The sequence below is a fragment of the Arvicola amphibius genome, chromosome 6 (genome assembly GCF_903992535.2).
Source record: "Arvicola amphibius chromosome 6, mArvAmp1.2, whole genome shotgun sequence".
In the NCBI taxonomy this organism is placed as follows: Eukaryota; Metazoa; Chordata; class Mammalia; order Rodentia; family Cricetidae; genus Arvicola; species Arvicola amphibius.
In genome coordinates, this window is record NC_052052.2 from 543,730 (window position 1) to 556,656 (window position 12,927).

At 46.6% G+C, this 12,927-nt stretch overlaps 1 protein-coding gene across 3 annotated transcripts; it reads right to left on the reverse strand.

Moving 5' to 3' along the window:
* Positions 1 to 362: 362 nt before the first annotated feature.
* Ccnl2 (cyclin L2) lies at positions 363 to 12,548 on the reverse strand. Of its 3 annotated transcripts, XM_038332587.1 has the most exons (11): positions 11,499 to 11,830; positions 11,052 to 11,126; positions 10,726 to 10,835; positions 8,243 to 8,363; positions 7,188 to 7,252; positions 4,558 to 4,657; positions 3,992 to 4,096; positions 3,764 to 3,905; positions 2,233 to 2,350; positions 2,059 to 2,151; positions 363 to 1,553 (listed from the first exon to the last, which is right to left on the reverse strand). In XM_038332587.1, the coding sequence occupies exons 1-11, from the start codon at positions 11,778 to 11,780 to the stop codon at positions 1,199 to 1,201; spliced, it is 1,566 nt and encodes a 521-aa protein (XP_038188515.1). In that variant the 5' UTR covers positions 11,781 to 11,830; the 3' UTR covers positions 363 to 1,198. The 3 variants fall into 3 exon arrangements, with proteins under 3 accessions (XP_038188515.1, XP_038188516.1, XP_038188517.1); XM_038332588.1 differs by lacking the exons at positions 7,188 to 7,252; positions 8,243 to 8,363; positions 10,726 to 10,835; positions 11,052 to 11,126; positions 11,499 to 11,830 and adding an exon at positions 6,657 to 6,670; XM_038332589.2 differs by lacking the exons at positions 363 to 1,553; positions 2,059 to 2,151; positions 2,233 to 2,350; ... (1 more) ...; positions 3,992 to 4,096; positions 4,558 to 4,657 and adding an exon at positions 6,251 to 6,670 and having other exon boundaries at positions 11,499 to 12,548.
* Positions 12,549 to 12,927: the final 379 nt, after the last annotated feature.

The window sequence follows — 12,927 nt, forward strand, 5'->3', positions numbered from 1 at the left end:
TATATGCAGGCTACCAGGATGTACTGAAGTTCTGGCTGAGGGTAGAGTAGTCTATGCGGAACAGGCCCATACTTGTCTCTAGGAGCTAGTCCAGTATATTTTGACAGGCAATATTCACCAAAAGAATAGGCCTGCTCATCTTTCCTGTCCCACTGTCCACAGAGGTTCAGATCTCAGCTCTGAACCCAAGAGCCCTATTCTTGGCTGTCCCTGTACTTAAATACAAACGGTAAGCTATGATACACCATGACCCTAGCCTGAAGCTCTTCAGCTGTACACTGATGTCATCTCTCCCCTCCTGGTGCACTCCAGAAAACAGCCTTTCATCTCTAAGGGCAGATGGTTTCAGGAAGGCACGGAGCTTAATACAAAATCCAATCCTTTAATGAGAACTGGGAGTAAAGATCAGAGATATACAGTCACATTTCCCCTAGAACAGCTAAGCTGGCAGTGCACAGCTACACACACTCCCACCATCCTGAGTCCACAGCCACCCCAGGCATGCACATAAGAAAACAGGCAGAATAACAGCCCACATCTTACATCCCAAGTGTCCTGAGAATTGTGTTTATTCAACCTCATAAAATTTCTCTAGAGCTGGTGGCCTGCACTCAGCATTGCACAGATAAAAATATATGACTTTCAACACAGACCTAAATACCTTCACATTTTAAAAATCAGAATTCTCTATACAAGTGTTAAGCTAACAGAATTCAAATTCTGAGTTTTCATATCTAGCTTTCACTTGTATTAAGCACATGTTTATTTACAACGCGAATAGAGAATAAGGGGCTATTAAGGCCATTTTCTCATTGTGAAACACTGGAGAATATGTACACAAGTATAACCTAATATAGGCAAACATGTGAAAATCATCTTTCTTGGCTTTACGTAATTGAGTATCTGTTTAGGAGTGAAGTGACAGCTCATCAATAGCACCAAGCCACGCCAATGGGGACGAGTGCCTCTGCTGTTCATCCAGTTACCTGAAGATCTGCAGCTGAGGTGCACCTCCAACTGGGACAGGTGTGCAGCACTCCCCAGGCCAGCCTGAAGGGTACCTTGCTCGCCGTCCTATCAGTTAAATTCACCTCAAGGTCCAGTTGAAAACACTTCCAAAAAACATCATGCTACAAGGCCACTGAAGCCAAGGTGTGCCCAACAGGGAGGGACCAGGGCAGCCACCAGGAACTTTGTCTCACCTCCGATGTCTGCTGTGTGCAGGGTGGTCCCGCTCATAGCGATGGCCTGTGCGCTCATAGGATCTTGAGCGCTCCCGTCTTTGATCTCTATAGTAATGACTTTTCTTCTTGTATTTTCCAGAATTGTCTGTCCGCTCTCGTGACCGGCTTCGAGAACGAGAGGAGCTCCGGCTACGAGACTTGTGTGGCTTCTGGGTGAGGTACTTGCAGTCCTTTGCTTTCCGGGAGGCCCGTACTTCTGAGCCTTTGTAGGGAGCACCACGGTGCACCTGTCTTGGAGGAGAGTCACTGCGGCTCCGAGAACGACTCTGTGACTTGGACCCACCCGAGGTAGAGCCACTATCACTTTTCCTGTGAAAGAAAAACATGCTTGTGATCCTAGCCAAGCCCTAACAAAGCAGAGGAGCTGGCTTTTTTGTTTGTTTTGTTTCTTTTTTCTCTGCGCCCTGGCTATCTTGCCTTGCAGACCGCTCTGTAGACCAAGTTGGCCTCAAACTTACCTATCTGACTGCCTCTTTCTCCCAAAGGCTGGGATTAAAGACATTTACCACTACCACTTGGCCACAAAGAATCTTAAATTCAGAGAAAGAAGAACCACATCAGGTTAGGAGCCCCTGTCCCGCTGGGTGTGACGGCACACTCCTGTAATGCCCAAACTTGGGAGGCAGCCTGCTCTACAGAGTAAGTTTCAAGACAGCTAGGGTTACACAGAAAAAAACCCGTCTCAAATAAAATTAATAATAATAATAATAATAAAGAGCCAGTGTCTACATTATTGTAAGAGACATCTATATGTGCTCTCTTACTATCCTAAGAAAACAGGTTAGAGTCTCATGGGCAAGCCCCAGGCACACACCTTCTCTTCGGAGAAGCAGACCGGGACGGGGATCTTGAGTAGCTCTGTTCACGGCTCCTGCTTTGACTGCGACTCTCGTGCCCTTTGGGCAAGCTGCACACAGAAGCGGAGTAGTTAGAGACCTGCAGTATCTTTAGCCTCCAATGTCTACCTAGGCAGACACAAGCATCTTACCCATTCACAGGGCTGTCTGCCTTGGCTTTCTTTGGGCCCTCCACTTTCCGTTTGGCATTCTTCACAGAGACTGGGGAAGACTTGTTTCCTTTACCTTCTTTGGGGGATTCTACTGAACCTAACAAGAAATTAAAGCCATAATCAGAAATTTCTTCAATAAGAAATATACTAGAGCCAGGTGGTGGTGGTGCACACCTTTAATCCCAGCACTTGGGAGACCGTGGCAGGCAGATCTCTGTGAGTTCAAGGCCAGCCTGGTCTATAAGAGCTAGTTCCGGGGCTGGAGAGATGGCTCAAAGGTTAAGAGCATTGCCTGCTCTTCCAAAGGTCCTGAATTCAATTCCCAGCAACCATATGGTGGCTCACAACCATCTGTAATGGGGTCTGGTGCCCTCTTCTGGCCTGCAGACATACATGGAAGGAATGCCGCACACATAATAAATAAACAAATAAACAAACAAGCAAATAAATAAATGAGCTAGTTCCAAGACAGCTAGCACCGTTACACAGAGAAAAATGAAAAAACCAAAAGAAAGAAAGAAAGAAAGAAAGAAAGAAAGAAAGAAAGAAAGAAAGAAAGAAAGAAAAAAGAAATATACTAGACTAGTTCCAGGATAGGTTCCAAAGCTACATTAAAAAAATCCTATCTTGAAACACAAAAGTCAAAATAAACATACTAGCAAAGCAAGACAAGACCATTTGTAACTAACTAACTACTAACTAACTACCCTGGAGCCCAGAATGAAAATACACACAAGACACAGTCAAGCCTTCTGTTCAGACCTATTTTGCCCAGGGATCAGGGAATGAGTATTCTATGTTCTAACAATGTAATCATAGACTCTAAATTTAAAAATTTAGCTGGGTGGGGGTGGCGCATGCCTTTAATCCTAGTACTCAGGAGACAGGGCAGCCTGGTCCACAAAGTTTGCTTCAGAACAGCTGGACAGTCAGAGCTGTTACAAAGAAACTGTGTGTGTGTGGTGTGTGTGTATGGGGGGAGAGAACATAAGCCAACTTGGTAGATATGGTTAAAAGAATACAGTTTGTGTGATGTTATTTCGAGGTATAAGCTAGTCAGGAGGCCGGGAACTGGGCCGCAGGAACGCAACCTGCAGCTCCTCACTACAGTTAAAAAAAGAAACAAACAAAAACAAACAGCATTTCAGAAAGGCTGCCCATATTTCTTTCTTTTTATTTTTGTTTTTTTAAACAGGGTCTCTCTGTATAGCTTTGGAGCCTGTCCTGGAACTCGCTCTGTAAATCACCTGGCTCTGTCTCCCGAGTGTTGGATTAAAGGGGTGCACCACCAGTTTCCAGACAGATCTCTTAATATGAAAACAATCCTTGGGGCCACTCTGACTTATTTTAAGGATCACTAACAGACTGCTAGGGATTCCAATGCCAGAGTACTGTTGAGATAAGCTGCAATCAACTCCAGGAGGTATCTCACAGGCAATACCACATACCCCCAAACCAAAAGTCAGGTTACCAACCGCTCCCTTGTGAGGAACAAACTCTCAACACGCACCCAGCTTGGAAGCAGGTGAGAACCCTGCAGCACTGCCCAGAACTGGAGCACTCCCTGGGAGCAGCCCCCTCGCTCGAGCCTTGGCCTCTCCGATGGCTTGCTTTCTCTTCTCCACCTCACTTTCTAGGTGTGTCAGATCAACCTGAAAGGCAGAATCACCCATCCATTCAGAACCAAATGCTTCTGGCCAAACACAAGCAATTAATCCATACAAAACCACAGAGGAACCTTTTTCCGTGTATAAAGCTGCAGGATTTTAAAGCAGATTTCTTGAATTTCTTCTTCAGTTGCTCCAAACAAAAGAAACCAATGCGGACGATTGGGTAAAGGGATCTGTGAACACAGAAGTAATCATGTCACTTGCTTTCCTTAGGAACCCCAATGCCAGGTATGGTGGTGCACACCCACATCTTTAATCCTACCACTCAGGAGCAGAGACTGGATCTCTGTGAGTCTGAAGACAGCCCTATCTCCAAAAACAAAAACAAAAAACAAAATAAAACAAAAAAACAAAACAAAAAAACCAAACCAAACCAACCAAACAAACAAACAAAAAAAACCAAATCAAATCAAACCAAACCGAACCAAACCAAAAAACAACCCACCACTACTACCACCCTCACCAAAACACTTCAAGGCCAACAAGATTCTTAGGGTAACACCTGAAATGGCCTGCCAGTTTACCAAGAAACTCTGCTGCAAATGAACCTAGTTTGACAAACACATTAACATTTACCAGAGGCTGGAGAAAGGTCTAAGAGTCTAGATTAAAACCCAGAGAGCCGCATGCTTACCTCCAGTGTCCGGGCAGCGAGGTAGATACAGGCACAAGCAATGCTCTCAGGCTGGAACCGCACGAAGACGTCTGTGCGAAGGCTGTCATTCATGTAGTTCCTGAAAAGAAGACCAGGACGACTGTAATGCTACGGCAACTGTGCCACCACCTGCCACCAAAGGTTGATATTCCTAAGGGTTCTACACTAGGGTTGAGCTGGGTACTCTGGGAATCTCCAGAGATACCTGGGGCATTCTGAATACATGAAAGAAAGAAATCACTGGGGGAAAAAAGCTGGCTGAATGTCAAACAATATGTGTTGCTATGAACGAGAACCGACTTTAACTTTACTTTTCCTTCTATATTTGGCCTGCTATCATGCAAAGCACAATGCTTGGAAAGAAAATGCTACTTGGTAGTTAAAATGTAGTCGATTAAAGAAATCTAAATGCTCAAAATCCATAGTGCAGAGAAACATGCAAACTCAAATGAGCAGGCTGAGCATGAGCCTCGAAACTGCGAGACAAGCTGTCCTGTGTCCTTCTCTTCAGGCAGCACTGTGCCCGTCCTTCTCCAGATGACTGAGCCACAGCTCCAGGGAGGGAGTCCACTTGGAAAAGGGAAAGGCCCTTGGGTGCAGTTCAGATGCATGGGCACATCATGCAGAGGAGGTCAACACCCAAGGGAATCCTCTTCTCGGTCTTATCAAAGAACGTTTCCAAACTGTCCCATTTCAACAAGGAGTCTTAAAATGAACATTCATAAAAATCAGACAAAAGCAACAAAACACTAAAAGTGTCAACAAAGTACACTTAAAAATGCTATAATACTTTAGAAAATATATGTAAGTACAAAACTTCACATTTTTAGAAAAGTTAAAGTTCTTTAAAAATTGGCTAATTTTTTACATTTTCTTTATATTCCTTTAAAATTTATAGATTATAACCAAATGGTATACTAGCTTTATCAACATTGCAAAAACAAGAAAACATGAGAAGAGGTTATATTATACACTGCCCAACATATCCAATAATGGTACAGCATACCCTAACGCCAGGCTGTACCTCATGAGATTTAATTGCCCCACCCAGTACCTTTGTCCTAAAACCTTAGAGAAGGTAACATTCAAACCCATTCTGACATTTTAAACAATAAGTTCTACAGATGTCTATGAGAGGCAGCTGGCCCTGGAAGCATTAACTCTACATCAGAAGTCAGAAAGAAGCTGCACTGTCCATCTCTCAGGAGCCATTCTGTGGCTAAACAGCGTAAACATTAACAAATATCACAAATAACTTTATTACTGATAAGGAATTTTTAGTATTCAAATATATTAACCCATTATTTTAAGTTCTAAAAACAAGTGAAATCCTTTAAATGTGTATTTAAACTTAATGCTACATCAGAAATAAATTACAGTAGTTTAACTTAAAGATGCATACCTTTACTGGAATAAATCCTACTCAAGCTGCTGAAAAGAGCAACTGTAGAACTTAGGAGAAATAATGACAAGATCCAGTAACAGCCTGAATTTTCACCATGCCAATTTGTCACTTCAGTTCTTACCATTTTCTGTACATATTTTTTAAAAAATATTTATTTATTGTGTATACAGTGTTCTGCCTGCATATAAGCCTGCAGGCCAGAGAGGGCAGCAGATCTCAATACAGATGGTTGTGAGCCACCACGTGGTTGCTGGGAATTGAACTCAGGACCTCTGGAAGAGCAGTCAGTGCTCTTAACCGCTGAGCCATCTCTCCAACCCCATATATATATATTTTTATATATAAAATATTTTTATATAAAATATATACTTTTTTTAAAAAAGAAAGGTATTGCATCTTTATTGTACAGGTACAGCAGTTTTAAAAGAACAAAATTCAAGTCAAGACAATTATCAACTCTAATTGATACAATTACCAAGCACGACAGGATTAACAAGAAGCACAATCGTCAGAGAACCACAAGCAGCAGTCGGCCATGACTATACTATCAGGTACGCATACCACCAGTCTAGAGCCAGCCTTCGGTGGAGAGCCTGCACTGGATTGGCTGAAGACGGCCGCTGTCCCTGCACCAAAGCGCTTGGACAGCAGAGGAGAAGTCTTAGTCACTTACCCTCAGAGGCTACCCTTTGATTGAAAGAGTACAGAAAAGAAAAGTCAAAACAGGTTCTCTATAAAGCATGTCATAGCACCAGACAATTCAGTCAGCAATATGACCCCATAGACTTAATTCTGTGGGGAAAATACCCCAACACCTAACTGTTACTTGAGGCTTCATTCTAGCATATGCCTGCTAAAACCAACCCAGGACTGCACCAAAAGCCTTTCCCTTCCCTCAGTTCCCTGGAAACAATACCGCTGATTTTGTGATTAGAGCGACCACCTAGAACATTCCTACACCCAGCTGGCAAACCCCAGAGGGAAGTGCACTGACTACTCTCACGGGGTGGGAACATTGGAAATACAGGGGCGGGGTGGATGGGCCACCTACCGTTAAGACTGTCCCTGTCATTTTGGGGGAGGCACTGAGACAATTCCAGACCATAACCAAGTCATGGGATGACAACCCACTGCCCAGGTGCCTCAAGTAATACATTCCTGAACTGCCCTTGCTGGTCTCATAAAACAAGGAAAATCAACTCACCATGCAGTCTGGACCAGGTGTTGATTACGCTCACACTCTAACACCTGAAGGTACATAACGATTATCTGGAAGATATGGGTCAGGCAGTTATTAACAAAAACTTGGAGAACACGGAACTCAGATCTTGGTGTCCATGCAGCAAAAGAACCTCAAGCTATACCCCAGGGAGCTCCTGGCGATGTCCGGCAGACAGCTCAACTTTTAGGATGTGCTTGCTACGTGCTTTTATAGTTGGGCAGAGTGCATATGTGAAGACCAATCTGCACCTGTGGCATGGAAGGCCTTGTTTTCCATGTGGCTCATTTTCATTCTTTCCACCAGAGAGATTTGCCTGCACTACGCATCCCTGTACCCCAGTAGCCAACTTGCACAAAACATGAAAATACATTAAGCACATTAAGAAAAGCACTTAAAATATTTAGTTGAGAATTTATCAAGAATCTAATGTCAGAAACTCAAATAAGCAAGAGAAGATGACAAGGCCAGAAGTAAACATGGACTTTTGCTACCCAAGTGCCAAAATTACAGTGTGCTCCACCGCACTCAGCTAAGCCTGAAGCTTTCACGTTTCAGTTTAGCCACACTAGATAAGACACTCATGAGACAATCTAATAAACTCACTTCTAGTCAGCACATATTATAGACTACTTGGTTCACTTTGAAATAAAAGAATTCAGAATTCTTCTGTTCTTCCAAAGGAGATATTAAAGCTTTTTTTTAAAAAAAGATTTATTATTAAGTATACAGTATTCCATCCACATATCAGAAGGCACGAGATCTCATTACAGATGGTTGTGAGCCACCATGTGGTTGCTGGGAATTGAACTCAAAACCTCTGGAAGAGCACAGAATGCTCTTAATCGCTGGCACCATCTCTCCAGATCCTTCAAAGTAACTTTTAAAAGTTAGCTCTTAAGGGCCAAGGAGAAAGCTCAATCAGTAAAGTGCCTGCGTCACAATCCCTAGAATCCATATAAGAATGTTGGGTGTGGAGCACACAGAGGAAGTCAGCTGAAGCACTGCTTAGTTGGCTGCAGGTGCCAAGCCGAACCCACCTTGTGAGGATGCTTCACATGGACACAGAAGCCCAGCTCCTTGAGAACGCGTCTCTCTGCCTTTATAATCTGGTTTTTTAAATTAACGTACTCTTGATCCAGCACCAGAGGCACAGGTTTCCTGCAAAGACAAAGCATATGCTCTGTAGAAAATTCTTTCCGATTCCACCAAGTGATAAGTGCTGCAGGACCGGAAGTCTACAAGTCACTTCCTTCAGCAAAGTCGCAAAACAGTCCTACAACCCCAATTCTAACCTATGCATTCTTCACTTTTCACCAGAAAGACCCTACGTAACTTTATTACTAACCTGCCCCTTGTCTCTACACATAGTTTTCTAGTATATCAACACACCTCTTGAATATGGTGGAGGATCTCAGAATCTCTGCACAAGGGCTATATAACACGTCAGATTCAAGAAAAAAGATCAACCTTTCTGGCTGGATGGGAAATTACAGAATCAATAAAGCACAATAAAGTCGCTCCTCAGTATACACTGGAGCTGGTTCCATGACTACTTTCACCTACTCTAATACCTATGAATGCTCACGTTTCTTATACAAAATGGTGACATATCCCCAAGGCACTTACAGCCTCCACATGTTTCAAATCACTTGGGTACTTTGTGATACTTAGAACAATATAAATGCTATACACATATAGTCCCAGTACTGTTGTAAGGAACAGTGACAAGAAATTTGTACAAGTTCAGCACAGACACTGATTCCACTCCCTGCACCCCAAGTTTCAATCCAAGGCTGGGTGAACTCTTGAGTGAGAAAGCTGAAGACACAGATGACAGACTATTGAAAAGAAGACCAGGTTGTAGCTGGGTGTGGTGGTGTATGCCTTTGATCACAGAGACAGATGGATCTGAGAGTTGAGATCAGCCAGGTCTACAGAGAAACCCTGTCTCAAAAACCCAAACCAGCCGGGCGGTGGTGGCGCATGCCTTTAATCCCAGCACTTGGGAGGCAGAGGCAGGCGGATCTCTGTGAGTTCAAGGCCAGCCTGGTCTACAAGAGCTAGTTCCAGGACAGGCTCTAAAAAAGCTGCAGAGAAACCCTGTCTCGAAAAACCAAAAAAAAAAAAAAAAAAAAAAAAAAAACCCAAACCAAACCAAACCAAAGAGACCAGGTTGTGTTTTAAAGGGTTTCTGTTAAGCTGGGCATGGTGGTACATTTCCCTAACCCCAGCACTCTGGGGACAGAGACAGGCCACCTGAGCGAGGCCAGCCTGATCTGGCCAAGCCAACTAAGGCTACACAGTAAGACTCTGGTTTAGAAAACTAACGGGCTTCTGTGAACAAGAACAGGAAGTCTGGTATGGTCCATGACTGGGGACAATGGTTTCCAGTGCTTTGTGGGGATGCTTTCTTTCTTCCTTTCCCTTAATCTCATACGGGGAACTGCTGGAGTCAGCTGCCTCCCTCTACATCCACCATGTGGGACCTGGGCATCAAATGCACATCCTCAGGCTTGGCAGCAGCTCATTTACCCACCAAAGCATCTCATCAACCCTGCGCATATATTCTTTAAAATTTATACTGTTTGTGTGGTTTATGGGTTGTGCCTGTGGAGGACAAAGGACAACTTGTGGAAGTCAATTCTCTCCTACCGTGAATTCAGGACAAGAACCTACTGAGCCACCTCACTACTGCTTTTGGGTCTTACCTATTTGAGACAGGATCTTCTCATGTTTGTGTTACATATTTCAGGCTGATTTAAATTCATTATGTAGCTGACGACAGACTATCGTGAACTCCTGATCCTATTTCCAACTCTCACTCACCAGGATTTGTTCCAAGGGTGGGTTGGGTTTTGTTTGTTGTTTTGCTAGACAGGGTTTCTCTGTGTAGCCCAGGCTGTCTTGCACCCAGTTCTGTAGACCAGGCTGACCTCAAATTCAAGACATCCTCCTGCCTCTGCCTCCTGAGTGCCAGGATTAAAGGCGTGCGTCACCATGGCTAGCTCTCCAAGGGTGTTTTAAAAAGCAGTACTTGGAGACAAGCATGCTCATGTAATCTGAACATAAGGGGAGATTGGGAAGGAACTGATGAGAGGAGAATCCAGTCGCATCTACATTTCCAGGCCATTTAACTACACGGCATGGTCAGATATCAAAAAAAGACCATCCCAAGGGGCATTTCTGCTAGAACTTAGGAAGGTTTCTGGTAAGGAGGCCGGGAATGCTGACAAACACAACACAATGCTAGGACAGCTCCCTTAACAAAGGATCACCAGCTCAGACACTGTCAGTGCGGAGGGTGAGATCCACTGGTCTGGGGCTTGGTGGTTCTCAGTAAAGAACCACAGAGCAGACAGGACAACAGGGTGGCATTCCAGCAGGGCTAGAACAGCCAATTATCCTATCACTGTGCTCCCCCACCACTGCCCCATGGTATCAGGGCACTCAGGAACAAACTACCGCGAATCCACAGGTTGGAGTAACAGACAGACATTTGACAGCTCTGGAAGGGACTCACTTTTTCTCTCTGAGATGCCGAAGGCGATGGAATACATTGATGACATCCCTGATTCGTCTTGGAGCCTCTTCTATTTTGGAAGCCAGGTGAACACAAGCCATGGACACATGCTGAAACGTACATTGGGACACAGGTGTTTTTCCCCAACCTGAGACCTTCCAGGGCGTTAAAAACTATTAGGAGCAAACAGAAGGTACAGAGACAGGCCTCCAGGGAGAACGGTATAAAGTTTGCAGGACGGTATTCGGTTCACTAAGTAAGTAGTGAGCACAACAAGCCAGGTTTCCACCCAATCCATTTCTCTGATAAAACAGAGAGAAGCCTACCTCCATGGAATGTTTCACGAAGGACTTCGTGTAAAAGAACCGCTGGAACAACACCTGCCCTGTAGCCATGGCCACCTAGGGATGGAGAAGATTCCATCACTTTTGAAGGCAGAACTCAACCCAGCTCAAGTGTCCAGTGTAGTTCTTTCCCCCAGGACAGATTCCACTTCCCCCGAGAACTTCTGTCTCGCGGGGCGGTCCTGGGGTTTGTAAAAGGGCCTTGGCCGAGGGCGTGGGGGAGGGGAAGCCCGGGCGCGGGCCGCCCTCGGAGCGGGTCAGCGGCCAGGTCGGAGGCACGGACTCGGGATTACGTCAAGGCTGCGGTGCGGCTCGGGCTCCGACCTCGGGCAGGGTCCCGGGACGTGGGCCAGGCCGACAACAAAGGCCCGGCCGGCACTCTCGACCGCGGCGGACGGTTACCCACCACGCTCGCGGCCGCGCCCTTACCTGCGGCAGGCGGAGCAGGATGCCGGCTGCCTGGATGAGCTCGCAGCCCACCACGCGGAGGCCGGTCTCCGTGTCGCTGTCGAGACCGCTCGACATGGACGGCGTGAAGCGCAGCTTGTCGTCGGGCAGCAGGCAGTTCTCCAGGGTGATGAGCACGCCCGAGTAGAGCCTGTCACCGATCAGCACCCCCTGCGATCCTGGGGTGGCTCCCCCCGAGCCGGAAGACCCGGCCGCCAACGCGGGGGTCGCCAGCACCGAAGCCCCGGCCGCCGCCGCCGCCATTTTGTGCCGCCGATTCTTTTTCGGGCCCTTCCCGGAGGGCGGCTCCTCGCGACCAGCCCGGCCGTCCCGCCTCCGCCTCCGCCCATTGGCTGTGCGTCAGTGCCGCCCCGTCCCCATTGGCCGCACGGCCTGTTCCTCTGTATCGCGTCAGCCGCTGACGCCGGAAGTGGCCTCGGGTGGGGCTGCTCGTTACCCACTCGGCTCCGCGGCCTGGGCGGACTCGGAAGCGGTCGGTCCGGAAGAGATTGCGGTGCTGCTGCCGCGGGAACCGGGGTTCTAGAAGGGAGTCTTTCCGCGGGGACTGGGGCAGGACGGCTTCGTCCCCACAGTTGCACGCGCTCAGCATCACAGCGCGGTCTAGTCCAGTTCTCAACCCTCCCTGCTGGCCTCTGCTGGGCTACAGCTGCGGGGAGATCTGTCCTCATGGAAAAGTGCAGGTTGAGGAACTGGAAAGATGGGCTTAGCTGTTAAGAGCACTGGCTGCGAGGATGAGACTGATGTGGTTGGAGGGGACAGTAAATGGTGTCATCCACACAAGTGCTGGAAAACGGTCAGCTGGATCAGGAGCAGCCGCAGCCCCCTCTCCATGGCCAGGGCATCTGACACTGGACGATCCCTGCCTTCAGAGCCCTCTGAACCACTTCGTGACAGCAAAACTACCAGATGACACCTCTCTGCATAGAAGGTCATGGTGACAGCCCCTAGGCAGTGATGTGGTCTTTGGGCTGGTGGAAATATCCTCTCCACTGGTAGATGACATTTCTGGCCCAGGCAGGGTAAAACACTTGGACTCTTCTTGCACTAAAAACATGGAATCGTACGTAGTAGAGAGTTTTAAAAAATTAAAGGCCGTGTTTACAGCTCAAAATGAAGCCTTAAGCTGCACAGCGTTATGAAGTGATTAGTTTCCCTTTCAACAAACCTGAAATACATCTCTCCTGACCGGCCGTCCTCTCTAGGACCTAGCATACCCCGCCAGTGCCATGGAGCTGACAGTCTGTTGAGGTGCCTGTCACTCCCCTTGGAGTTTGTTTGCTTTTGTTTTATTGAAGATAACCAAACAGCTGGAGAGTGGGTGCTAGGGCCCTGGAGGCACTCTTGGGCAACTCAGACACTCTGTCCACTTCACCTCAGAAGCAGCTTGCCT

Bases quoted from the DNA above. Each gene is read 5' to 3' on its own strand.
- Ccnl2 (XM_038332587.1), bottom strand. From the start codon at position 11,780: ATGGCGGCGGCGGCGGCCGGGGCTTCGGTGCTGGCGACCCCCGCGTTG. The intron at 8,364-10,725 runs GTGAGTCCCTTC...TTGTCTTTGCAG, and splicing joins CGGCATCTCAGAGAGAAAAA to GAAACCTGTGCCTCTGGTGC. The intron at 1,554-2,058 runs GTGTGTGCCTGG...TTTCTTTCACAG, and splicing joins TCTGCTTCTCCGAAGAGAAG to GAAAAGTGATAGTGGCTCTA.